A 12989-nucleotide genomic window follows, 5' to 3' on the forward strand; every position below is an offset into this window, starting at 1 on the left:
TCTGTTATTAAATACATTTAAGGCTAAAAGAGACAGATTTTTGGTTTCTCAGGAAATCAAGGCATATGGGAAGGGGACCTCAAAGTAGCTTGAGACAGAATATGAGCCATGATCTTGTTGAATGATAGAATAGGTTCATGGACTGTATGATCTACTTCTGCTCCTATTTTCTGTGCCCTTATATTCTTGTGTTTAATTACATAATGTGTTGTAATGCTGATGAGGTGTTTCTTTTCAAATCTGATACATCAATTGTTTAGTTTCCTGCACATATGTTTTACATGAAGTTTTGACATAGACCAATATTGATTGAATTCTGGCATAGCAGTCTTTAAATTTGCTTTTTTTATGTTGATTACTTGTAGTGAGTGTACTTTTCATTTGATTTAAAATTGGGTGATTCAGTTTGTTAATATAGGATTTTAGAGCAGCTTTTTCTGGGTTATACAAACCATTTTTCTGGGGTTTTACACCCTAGCCAGGGCATAGTGACATCTTCCTTTCACCAGTATTATAGCTCATCTGAGTGGGAATATCCACCTCCATATATATATTGAGAACTTTAATGGCCAGAGTAGCTGGAAATCCCAGCGTTCGCAGTTGTTTTTGGATTACTTATAGTATGGAAACAGGCCCTTTGGCCCAACAAGTCCACATCGACCTGCCGAAGCGCAACCCACCCAGACCCCTACATTTACCCCTTTACCTATCACTACGGGCAATTTAGCATGGCCAATTCACCTGGCTTGCACATCTTTGGACTGTGGGAGGAAACCGGAGGAAACCCACGCAGACACGGGGAGAAAGTGCAAACTCCACACAGTCAGTCGCCTGAGGTGAAAATTGAATCCGGGTCTCTGGTGCTGTGAGGCAGCAGTGCTAGCCACTGTGCACCCCTGTTACTGCCCTTTCTCATGCAAATGACTTTGTAATGGTTGGGAAGATACTCTGCTGCTTGCAAAAGTCCCAGGTTTAGCCTGATTCAGCCAGGGTTGAGGTGTTTCAGCAGATTTCACCAGATTTATGACAGATGTTCTCCAGAGTAACAAAGAAATTTGATCCCTCCAATAAGGTCAGCAGTGTGTAATAGTGATTTGATGCTTTGCCAACATTATTTCTGGCAATGTATAAAGACATGGCGGTGTTTAAGCAGTGAAAATGTTTGACCATATAAGTAGTACTACGTGTTTTTGATGATGGGTGATTAATGCTAATTTCTGCATGCCACGTGGAAAACCTTTGCTGTGAAATATAGCTGAATTAAATGTAAACATTTGTTTCTGCCACTTTCATGGTTTCTCATTTACTTTTGCTTAGTAAGTACAAGGAAAACGGTCAGTTATTAATTTTGTTTACAGAAGGAATTTTCTTAATGTGCTTAAGATCAGTGCAGATTTCCGTGTTAATTGTACTGACTGGAGACAATCTCATGTAAGATAATGTAACCTTGAAAAGCTAGGTTACACTGTGAAGTAGGAAACATATATGGGCATTAACAGAAGTAAGTTAACAGTCAAAATGCCAGAAAGTCTGAAACTAACGTTAGCGGCTTGAAACATAACTTAAAGAATGTGTGTTGTTATATATTAATTTTGAAATTATTAAAGAAGTAGATATACCACCAAACCATTAATTGGAGTTATTTATCATGACAATCAGGGAAAACCTATTTTTGGGTTGAAGATTCAGATGACGTGGAATAATGCTTAACTTAACCTCTAGACTCTAGCTTGCATGCTGTATAGAGACTCTGAATGTCATACTGATAGAAGAAAAATTTGAGATTGTGGTTTGAGATACTTTGGAAGTGGAAGTGTAACAGAGGTTTGCATGTGCAACTGCTATGCCAGATAGCAGAGGAATTCTGGCATAGCAGAGGAATTCACCTTCTTGCTGGATATAGAGTAAATGATTTTTGAAACAATTTGCATTTGTGTGAACTTAAAGAACATCTGAGCAGGGAAGAAAATCTTATTGTCTTTTTTTTGTCTTAGTTTAGATGTTCTACACATGATTAACAGAATTGTTTTTGTATTTGAGTAACTGATGTTTATGTGAAACCCAGCAAAATTATTTTAGTACACAGAGTCTATAAGTAAAGGGAAGGTGATATTACAAATAGGCAGTGTGTCAAGCATATTGGCTGGGAGTTCCTTTGTCCTGATGCAGCATGAAGTCTAACACAGCTTGTCCCTACAGAAATTTGGGAGCAGGCATTCACTAATTTATTGTGTGCTGGCACTGCCAGCAGAGAATCCAGTGTACTGAGAAGTCTGCAAAATTCAGGAGGTGGTAACACATGGTGTAACTGTCCTATTTAAATGTACCATGCAATTAAAGACCAAAGCAAACCTTATTCTGCTAAAGAAGAGAAAGGGTGAGCATCTAAATTCCAAGAGATTGATGTAGCCGTTTTACTGATTCAAATTAGGTAAAGGAGGGACATGATAGTACAATCTAAGAAGCCAGCTCATAGGGCCATTCCACTGAAATTATTTGTTGCTATAAGTATCCCTCTACAATCTCAAGGCTTCCCTTATAGTGTCAGAATAAGTTTTATGACTTCATTAGATCAACAAAAGTAAGAGAATCTTCATATGAGTAGGTAAACATGAGTGTTTGCCCTTTGCAACATGGCATTGTGTTGTTGTCTTTGCTGCAGAGGCAAAATAAATTGACCACAGACATCCTGTAATTCATGCTCTCAAGTATCAACTTGCGTTCTTGTTCTCTGACACTTACAATTGCTAAATCCATTAATGTGGGCTGATTGTGACTGTAGAATTTGGTGATTAAACAGTCAATTAAATACTATAGTTGGAATCTTCGGTTCCTGGAGATGGTAGGCTTGGAGGCAGGAGGGCACTTAATTAGGTTTGATATATCCAAACCCCACCTTTTTACCAAGCAGAGTGAGACTGTCACTGACTCTCCAGCCATCTGATGTACCACCAGTTTACAAAGTTCCACCCATGGCACACACCACCTGGTCATTAATATTGCACCGCGACCATATTACAACATCCAGGTAAGTCAGTGTATAGGCAGGGAGTAGTCAATTTGAGTGGTAGTCAGGTCAGGTGGATTATACGATTGAATGTAGTTGGGTCAGATTGACAGAGTAGTTGATGCTGTCAAGGTAAGGGATTAGTTATAGTCAAGGCGTCATCACCACAGGTTATTTAGATAATTGCTGTTGTTTGGATGGATAGTCAGAAGGTGGTGGGTCATGTGGGTAGTCAGGTTCAGAGGGTTAGCAGGGGTAGAGGTGTAATCAGATCTGTGTGGTAATTAGGGTTAGGGTTAATTGGGTCCTGTAATAGTCAGGTCAGGAATCGGGAAAGATCAGTTGTGATGTTCACATTAATTACTCAAGCTGGTCCCTGAGCTACACCAGAGATTACACTTTGTAACATTTTACATTTTAACATTTTCGGGTATGGTGCACATTATCTAACCAAAGTGGGAGTTTAATTTGTTGAGATCAAAGATGTCCTTTGTGCTGCTAAATTCACCAATTTTTGTTCATAAAAGCTTAATTTAAGCAAATGAAATCTGTGCAATAAGAAGTAATAATTCACCAACAGTTAGAATGGTGCTTTACAACAGCATCAAATTTCAGTTATAAGAGAGAATGACCTTTTTTAATTCTTATTTCTCGGAGCATAATTATTTGAAATTTGTGTCACATGTATACAGGGTGGTCAAGAAGGTGTTTAGCATATTTGCCTTCATTGTTCAGACTTTTGAGTCTAGGAGTTGGAATGTCATGTTGAGCTTGTACAGGACATCAGTGAGGCCTCTTCTAGAGTAGTGTGTGCAGTTCTGATCTCAGAAGGATAATATTAAATTGGAGGGTTCAGAAAAGATTTACCAGGATGTTGTTGGGAATGGATAGTATAAAGATAGGCTGGAACTTTTTTCATTGGAGCATAGGAAGTCAAGGGGTAGCCTTATAGAGGTGTGTAAAATTATGCGGGGCATAGATAAAGTGAGTAGCAAGGGTCTTTACCAAAAGGTAGGGAAGTTCAAAAGCAGGGGGCATATTTTTAAGGTGAGATGAGCTGCACCTTTTTTACAGAAAGTGGTTTGTATGAAGAATGAACTGCCAGAGGAAGTGGTGGATGCAGGTAGTTACAATATTTGAAAGATATTTGGATACGTACATGAATAGGAAAAGTTTGGAGGGATATGGGCCAAATGCGGGCAAGTGGAACTAGTTTGGTTTGGGAACATGATCAGGTTAGGTTACTTGGACTAAAGGGTCTGTTTCCATGCTGTATGACTCTAATTTTCAGAACTCCTCTGATTTGATCTGATCCGTCAGGGAAAGGTGCTGACCTAGTGGTGTAAAGGGCTGCAAAGGGCAAATGTTCCTAGACTGAATTCTGCAGAGTCCTTTACAGAAGAATGTGTTCATTCCAACAAGATAAGATACACTATTAGACCTGGTTTTGGAAATGAGCTTGTATAACTACAGCTCTGCCTTCAATACTAGGGCAGCACGGTGGCTCAGTGGTTAGGGCAGCATAGTGGCTCAGTGGTTAGCACTGCTGTCTCACAGCGCCAGGGTTCAATTCGAGCCTCAGGCAACTGTCTGTGTGGAGTTTTCACATTCTCCCTGTGTCTGCACAGAATTTCTCCCGGTGCTCCAGTTTCCTCCCACAGTCCAAAGACGTGCAGGTCAGGTGAATTGGCCATGCTAACTTGTCCATCGTGTTAGGTGCATTAGTCAGAGGGAAATGGGTCAGGGTTGGTTACTCTTTGGAGGGTCGGTGTGGATTTGTTGGGCCGAAGGGTCTGTATCCACACTGTAGGGAATCTAATCTAATCTAATAAGTGGATCAACTGTCCAGTAGGAGACACTGATCATTGTATTGTCAGGTTCAGGATGATGGTAAGATTTATAGAGAGACTTCACTGGAGCAAGGACAGACTTGGGCAGGATAGACTGAACTGAGAGATTACAAAAAAAAAACTAACTGAACAGTGGGCTTTAAAAATGAGATGGTTTGTAACAGTTGTGGTATATTCCCTCAAATGGGAAAGGTGGGACAAACAACTCCAGATCTCCCTGGATGATAGAGGAAATAAAAATGAAGATGGAAAAGAAAAAGGGTGCTTCTAACGAAGGTCACTGGACCCAAAATGTTAACTCTGATTTCTCTCCACAGATGCAGCTGGGCCTGCTGAGCTTTTCCAGCAATTTCTGTTTTTTTTCTTCTGACGTGTGTCAGGGAGATAGTACAGTTGAGAACCAAGAGGAATATAAAAGGTTTAGAGGGGGGATGAAAAACCAGATAACAGAAGCAAAGAGAAATATTAGGAAAAGACTGGTAGCCAGCATAATGGGAAGTTCCAACTCCTCTATAGACATATCAATAGTAAAATAATGGTAAAAGGAGTAGGGCCGATTAGGGACCAAAAGGGGGATTTCCCACACAACAGAAGGCATGGCTGAGATGTTAAGTAAGCTCTGTAGCTGGCTTCATCAAAGAGAAAGATGCTACCATGCCATTGTGACAGAGAGAAAACTCTGTCACTACCAGAGTTCAAAGTTGATAAGGAAGAAGTGTTAGATAGACTGTTGGTATTTCAACTAGGACAAAGTGAGAAGGGCTTTTGCCCCAAATGTCGATTTCGAAGCTCCTTGGATGCTGCCTGAACTGCTGTGCTCTTCCAGCACCACTAATCCAAAGTGAGGATTGCAGATCCTGGCAATCGGACTCAATAAGTGCAGCACTGGAAAAACACAGCTAGTCAGGCAACATCCGAGCAGCAGGAGAGTCGAGGTCTCGAGCATAAGTTCTTCATTCCTGATGTTTCTTCACTCCTTGAAACATCGACTCTCCTGCTGCTTGGATGCTGCCTGACCGGCTGTGCTTTTCTAGTGCCACACGTTTTGACACTGTTGGTATTTAAAGTTGACAAGGATCCAGGACCTGATGAGTTGCATCAAGAGGAGTAAAGGAATTGTGAGTGAAAAATTCAATTTTCCCTAGATTCAAAGAAGTTGCCAGAAGACTGGTGAATTGCAAAAATTACAGCCTTGTTCAAGAAAGATTGTAAAGATAAGCCCAGCATTGACAAGTGAGTTTAACTTCAGTAGTGGAGAAATTCCTTGAAACAATTATTCAGGATAGAATGAATAGTTACATGGAAAAAGATGGGTTTACCAATAAAAGCTAACACATTGTATGCCTTTTGACAGGCAGGTTCAATTAAGGCATTCGAGAAGGCATTGGATAATTATTTGGCTAGAAATTACAATAAGGAGAAAGCAGGATAAAGATGCTCATTTGAAGTGTGATGGCCAAACACATTGCTCCTATATCATAAACTTCTGTGATTCTGTGGAGTCTAATAGTATCAGGACAAACATAGACAGGTTACAACAGCTTGTTAATTACCACTCACTGATGCCATCTTCCCCCCAGTTGCGCTCCATTGTGCTGTGTGGCATTACCATTCTCTTAAATGGAATTGATTTTGAATAGATCTAGAAACTCAAATCATCCATGAAGTTCTGTGGGCCATCAACAGCAGCAGAATTGTATTCAATCACAGTCTGTGATCTTATGGCTTGGCAAATCCCTCACTGTGTCATTACCATCAATCTGAGGGATCAACATTAGTTCATTGAAAGGTGCAGTAAGATGTACCAGGAGCAGCAGTGAACATATGTGAAAATGAGGTGACCACTTGCCAAGCTACAAGTTAAGCAACAGTTAGTAAGCGAGTGATGAATAGAGCTAAGCAATTCCATGACAATAGATCAAATCTAGGTTCTGTAATCCTGTCACATCTAGGCATGAATGGTGGTGGAAAATTAGATAATTAATTGAAGGAGCAGGCTTCAAAAATATAGTGGTAGTGAGGACTGCAGATGCTGGAGAAGTCAGTCAATAAAGTGTGACACTGGAAAAAGCACAGACAGCACCTGAGGACCAAGAGAGTCAAGGTTTCATGCTTAATCCTTTATTATTGGTGAATGATCCATCTTGATCTCCACCTGTCACCCCCACCTTCATAGATGCCAGTCTTCAAACAATTAACGTGATACAGCTGAAGATACAGAATTTTGCATGTGCATTACAGTTTATTGAGTCAGGTGTGTTCAGTGAGTTCTTTCAGTTGGCTGGTCAGGCAGTGTTCCTTTTCATCGAAGCTCAGGTGCAGGTGAGGCAGCTGAAGTGCAGCAGTATGTTTCTTGTCAACTGGGAATTTGTTCACTTCTCTGGCAAAATAGAAGTTTCTTTCTTGAAATCAGACAAGGTTAAGACCAGGCATGGAGCTGTTTTGCTGTTTTCTGTCTTTATGAGGAAAATAGATCAAGGAAAGACATTAAAAATGTATAATTGAAGCTATTCAAAACTATAAGTGTCAGTCACATGACTGGGTCTCCAGATGATGGCTTTGGTGCATCTATGCGCTTAAAAGATAAACTGTGGGGTCATCTATAGCATCTCAGGAATAATGGGTTTTGATGGTTTTCTTTCAAACCAAACTCGATTATGATGATGCATTATCTGGGTTCTTTTGTGTTCATTTCACTGGAATGTCTACATGATGTAAAGGTTTGATATTTTGGAAAGATGACAATTCCACAGTAGGTTTCTACATAACTTCCTGTATTTGCTAGCTGCTATCTTAAGACCGGAACGTATCAATATTTGTGAAGAATTTAAGCAAGAGGATATTTGTTTTCTTAAATAATTTGGATATCTCTCTTCATGCATTCTGGATGCAAAAGCTTGACAAGAGCCTCATTATAGTGTGGAAAGCTCTTTCTCAGCTTTCCATACCTACTACAGTGTCAGGTAATGGGTTTCACCACTGAAAATCTTCCTATACAATGTGATCATATATTTGCTGTCTACATCACTTATACTTTTAATATTAGTTTTAGTTGTAATTATCAGTAACCAACAACAAGCACAGCACTGATGAGGTACCCACTTCCTGTTTTGCTGCTGGGGACAGCAGCCACAATTAAAATCCACCCTTTACATGAGTTCAGCACAACAAAATTTGTGAAACAAATTCTAAGGATGCTTACCACATGCGCAGCATAATTTGATGATTTTTTTATAAAGCCAGTATAGTTTTTGCAAACTCCTGTTCACCTATTTTGTGGACTTTGGAACTGTATAAAACTGTTTTAACAATTCAGAACAGTGACAGCATCTTACCAATTCTTCAATTCCCTTTAGCTAATTGCAGTAAAGTCAGAGACAGTGTTGGTAAACAAAATAAATAATAAGTAGCATAATGGATGATGGCCAAGTTTACTATTCCTAAGCGAGTTAGTGAAGTGTTGGTGCTTTTTCTTTGATTCAGAGGGAATACAAGTCAAATAAATAGAGAACTGTAAATGCTGGAGATTGAAATAAAATGTAAAGTGCTAGAGAACTCAACCAGTCTGGCAACATCCCTGAAGACAGAAAGCCCCTTAAAGCCCCAATGCCAGCTGTGCACTGATGATTAAAGAAAGTTGTCACCTGCAGAGTAAAAGTGTTGCTATTATCTTACACGTGTTTAATTTATAAGATACATCTTCGCCATGTATAAGTGAGCAACAATCCAGTCATTTTAAAGAAAGTTATTATCCTCAGCTTATCTGGATTAACTTCAAGAGCAATATTTGTTCATGTGATCTTTGCTTTTGTTATATCTCTGAATATACATATTTTTGCCCTTCTGACAGAAGCTGTTATTCTCCATTCCCTTTCCCATTAGCTCATGTGTTTGTCCTTTCAGTGCTTGCTTATGCATCAATGATATAACTGAGTGGATTGAGTGGGTTAAGTCACTATTTTTAACATGAGTTCACTCTGAGTTCACTAAAATCTCTTGATTACAGAAGCTAAATCTGATTACAGAGACACACAGCAGAAAAAAAGCTATACTTCTCAAGATATTGCTAGTAGATTAACAGTCTCAAAATGATTTTTAGGAATCAAATCTTCAAAAAGAACACATAATCCACAATTGGGAATGAAATTACCACAGTGTTTCAAATGTTGAAGAAATAAAGTGTTTTCCTCCATAACTCATTTCTATTTAATATGACCCAAGATTTTGACAGTGAGCAGCTGGAAGGTATATCACAAATGTCTATTATTTTAGATACTGGAAATTTGAAATACATGTGTGCTGGATAATTATCAGAAGAGAATTTTGGCTACAGTGGGGTTAGGACTAGCTGAGTTGCAGTTGCAGAGAACCAGTAGAGAGACAGTGGACCAAATGGCTTCTGTTTGTGCTGTATGCTTTGTTCTGTGCAATAGGAGCTGAACATTCTGGAAATATATATAGATCTGTCAGTAGCAGTGGATGGAGAAACAAAGTGAGATTTTCTGGTAGATTACCTTTAATTAGAGCTGAAGTTGGCCCATTATTCCTCCCTTTTATTGTGCACTGTTATGGCTTTTGTTAATTAGTCACTTCTGCCTTCTATCCTATTTATCGACCTTTACCTTTGTTCTTTCCTATTTTACCTCCACTCTCCAATCCTATCACGATTGCTTGAAAAGCTATTCACCATGAGCATTTTTCCAGCTTTGATGTGAAAAGAAACATGAAACGATTCTTTTCCCACAGATGCAGCTGACTGATCGGTTGCATATTTTCAATATTTAAACTTATTTGTGCATAATCATTATTTTGATATGATTGGTGGAAGGATACATAAACAATTCTATTTCATTTATTTGCAGAATAAAGGCTCCTACCAATGGTCAAAGAAGGAAAAGAAAGTGGAAAAATGAGACTAGGGTGATCCTGTGAAAGGTGAGTCAGCAGGTAAAGGTCAAACCTGCGTTATAAATTTAGCTTCATGATTGACTTACGACTTGGTGGCACTCACTCACTCTGAGTCAAAAGGTTCAGCTTCAAGTCCAACCTCAAGAATCAAGTCTGACTCTCCAGTGCAGAACCAAGTGTTGCCCTTTTAGGGATGCCATTTTTAAAGATGAAACCTGTAATCAACCTCAAGTGCCCTTTGAATGACACTATTTCAAAAGGAAAAGAGATGATATCTCCAACGTGCTGGCTGTATTTATCCTTCAAGCATTGTAACTTAGAACAGACAAGATCATTTGTTCATTGTTGCTTTGTCATTTGTGCGGGGCGGGTTTTGTTTTTAATCCAAACTGGCTGTCACAGTGACTGTACTTCAAAATTACTTTCCTTTTTGTAAAGCAAGACATGAGTTTGCGAAGGGCGCTATATAAGTGCAAGTATTTTTAACGTAACAGATCTGCACAATGTGATGGCATAAAATAGTTAAATTCATCACAAACTGTTTGGTTTCTTAAGACATCGTCAATGACGCAAGTTCATTAAGAGCACCTCAAAGCTGGGTCATTCGGGTCCCTCAGTGTAACACTTGTTACCTGATATTTAGGTTGTGATCTTTCGCCACAGATTTCACTTGTAAACATCCGGTTACGTTCCGTGTGTCATTCACGACCAGTAATGACAAAAACAAAGATAGGGCACAGATTTCTGTTCCATACCAAGGAGAACCTGCATATGTTCACATCCGTTTTAGACGGGATAAGCGGCGAGTTTATGTTACCATAATATTCCACCAACCACAATATGTAGTTGATCAGACGCTCCTACATGTCACAAAGTCCTAGCACCTATTTTTGCTTGGATTCTGGCGGTTGTGCCCATGAAGGGGTTGTGACCTCTGGATTAACGCGCTAAACGGAATGTGACATTCAGTCTGGGTTTGTCTCATTTGACATCACCACTAAAAGTGGCCCCGATCTGGGAGTAGACGGGGAAGGGTCAAATTTCCTGTGGTAAACCTCGGCTTGTACAAGCAGGCTGGAAAGTGTCTTTACAATCACATGTTCTGAAGTGGGCTGCCTTTGGGCTGGTGGAGAAAGTGGAACAATGTTTCTGACGTCTCTTTGCCTTTCTCAGAGGTTACAGGAGCCGCGTCAACTCTCTGCATCCAGTATCCCGCACTCTTCTGGACCAGCCCTTTCAGCCTATTCCGAAAGGGACAAGACTGGGGCTAACTGTAAGGAGGAAGCCAGGTGAGAGACAACAACTTTTCTTTTTGACAGCTGTACTTGCTGACAGATGCTCTGATATTGCTGTTAGCATTTAAACTAGATTTGGTGAATGGTAAAATGCATTTATTTTTATGTTAAACAGCACACACCACCAGGTTGTAGTCCAACTGGTTTATCTTTATGAGCTGATGCATTGAAAAATGCATTTATTCAGTGAATTCCTGTTGTCCAGTGAAAGCAGTTAAGTAGCCGGGCTTCTGCCAATTTTCGTTTCTGTCTAGAATATAGCCAGCTGCTGTCTTCTGGAGGAACGGCCCGTCAACGGCCCGACAGTGAATGGCGTTTTGTTTACTCATCCTACAACCGAGCATGAAATGCAGAGCAGTGGAAGCTTTGAAAGTGTGTGGAACAGCTGGAGGGAGAACAGCTCACTCCGTTTTCCGAGCTGCGAGAGGTGCCGTCTTGCATCACCAACTATATTTAGGAACCTGGACGCTGGGAGCATTGAAGTGGTAGTTTTGCGAAGTGTTGTTTAGAGTGGGTGTAGAGAGTTGCATTTATGTAGCGCCTGTAAAGATAATTTTCTCGAGGCGCGAAACGGCAAGGGTGGTGTGAAATAAACTGGACACAAGCGAGTATAGGGATCTTTGAGGAGAAAGTGAGGTCTGCAGATGCTGGAGATCAGAGCTGAAAATGTGTTGCTGGAAAAGCGCAGCAGGTCAGGCAGCATCCAGGGAACAGGAGAATCGACGTTTCGGGCATAAGCCCTTCTTCAGGAATGTGTAGGGATCTGCAGAGTTAGATGGGGCGACCTTGTGGTGTTCCCGACTTGACCTTGCGAGCAGGCGACCTGTGTAACCGATGCTGCTGACCCATATTAGCAACGCCGAGAGGCGAGGATTCCCGGAGCCAGGGCTGGTTTTAGATGGAGCGGCTGTCCACTCCTTTTCTGGATGATTTGCTCGGGGGGGGGGGGGGGGTGAAGCTGATGGCGAGACAAACAGCACTTTCCCTGCTGGCTCGAACGCCGGCGGTGTGGGATGAGGTTGGACGCTGTGCAGAGACTTCTGGCGGGAGACTGTGCGAGCGAAGCTCTCAGCTCGAGTCGTGCAGGCAGCTCCGGGAGAAAGGGAGCGAGAGGAGGCACACTACCGCCCGGAAACATGTCAACTTCAGGCGGCTCTGAGGAGCCGAGACGACAGGGAGCTGTGCAAACGATCGACTGCGAAACGCAACCTGATAAATACGAACTCCAGTATCAGCTCTTCAAACTCGGGAGGAAATTCGAGGAAGCTAAGAAACGCTACAGACAAGAGAAAGAAGCCTGGCTGAAAGAAAAGGAGATGTTATTGAGGGAACTCGCTGAGATCCAAGTAAATACAGAGCAGCAGTGTCTACTCACTGGACAGTGTCAGCGAAGTCCAGGGGAGGGGTAAAGTTATTTGGGGAACACTTCATTCGTTTCTTTATCAGTGTTCTCACCATTAACGTCATTCGCGAGTCAGATCGTATAAAAATAAAGTCCCTTGTATTTTACAGTCCTATGTTGGATTAAAGAAGCAGTTTACAGTTGTTCACGTTGAGTTCTAAATTTACCGTTAAATAAGTTGATAGCTTTCTGTTTGAGCGCAACTGCTCGGTATACTGCCCCATTTTAAAATTAGCAAAGATAGTACTTTATGAAGAGCTACATTGCACGGGAAAGGTTAACTCTATTTCTCTCGCCACAGATGCTGCCAGACCTGCTGAGTTTCTCCAGCATTTTCTGTTTTATTACTTTATGTGAAATTTATCAACATAAAAAGTTGGAGCTCAAAGTTAAATAATCAAACGTTTCTCTCGTTCGGATGGTGCATAACAACTCTTTACACTTTTAACTATTCTATATGTTGCTTCCTTAAGTACCCTCGCTCCCAAAACGTCACAGTGTTGAAGATTGCTGTGTTGTGAATGCGG

The 12989-nt window shown here is 40.8% G+C and overlaps 1 protein-coding gene and 1 long non-coding RNA gene across 4 annotated transcripts in view; one reads left to right on the plus strand and one right to left on the minus strand.

Moving 5' to 3' along the window:
- Positions 1-6956: 6956 nt before the first annotated feature.
- On the minus strand, positions 6957-10534 carry LOC148150603 (uncharacterized). Its single transcript, XR_015753464.1, has 2 exons — positions 10398-10534; positions 6957-7313 (listed from the first exon to the last, which is right to left on the minus strand). It is a non-coding gene; the product is annotated as an uncharacterized LOC148150603 (long non-coding RNA).
- LOC122544481 (uncharacterized protein KIAA0408-like) overlaps positions 7307-12989 on the plus strand; it is a 36601-nt gene continuing 30918 nt past the window's right edge. The window contains exons 1-3 of one of the 3 annotated variants that reach the window (XM_087980468.1): positions 7307-7820; positions 9720-9792; positions 10939-11054. Coding sequence is in view for 1 of the 3 variants with exons in the window: in XM_043683719.2 (XP_043539654.2) it covers positions 12197-12406 (210 nt within the window). In the remaining 2 variants the exon portion in view is untranslated. Of the gene's footprint in view, positions 7821-9719; positions 9793-10760; positions 11055-12099; positions 12407-12989 lie in introns of those variants that run through there. The other 2 variants (XM_087980472.1, XM_043683719.2) reach the window with 2 other exon arrangements.

The sequence above is a fragment of the Chiloscyllium plagiosum genome, unplaced genomic scaffold (genome assembly GCF_037043375.1).
Source record: "Chiloscyllium plagiosum isolate Xiang-an unplaced genomic scaffold, Cpla_swu_hap1 HiC_scaffold_3, whole genome shotgun sequence".
Taxonomy (NCBI): domain Eukaryota; kingdom Metazoa; phylum Chordata; class Chondrichthyes; order Orectolobiformes; family Hemiscylliidae; genus Chiloscyllium; species Chiloscyllium plagiosum.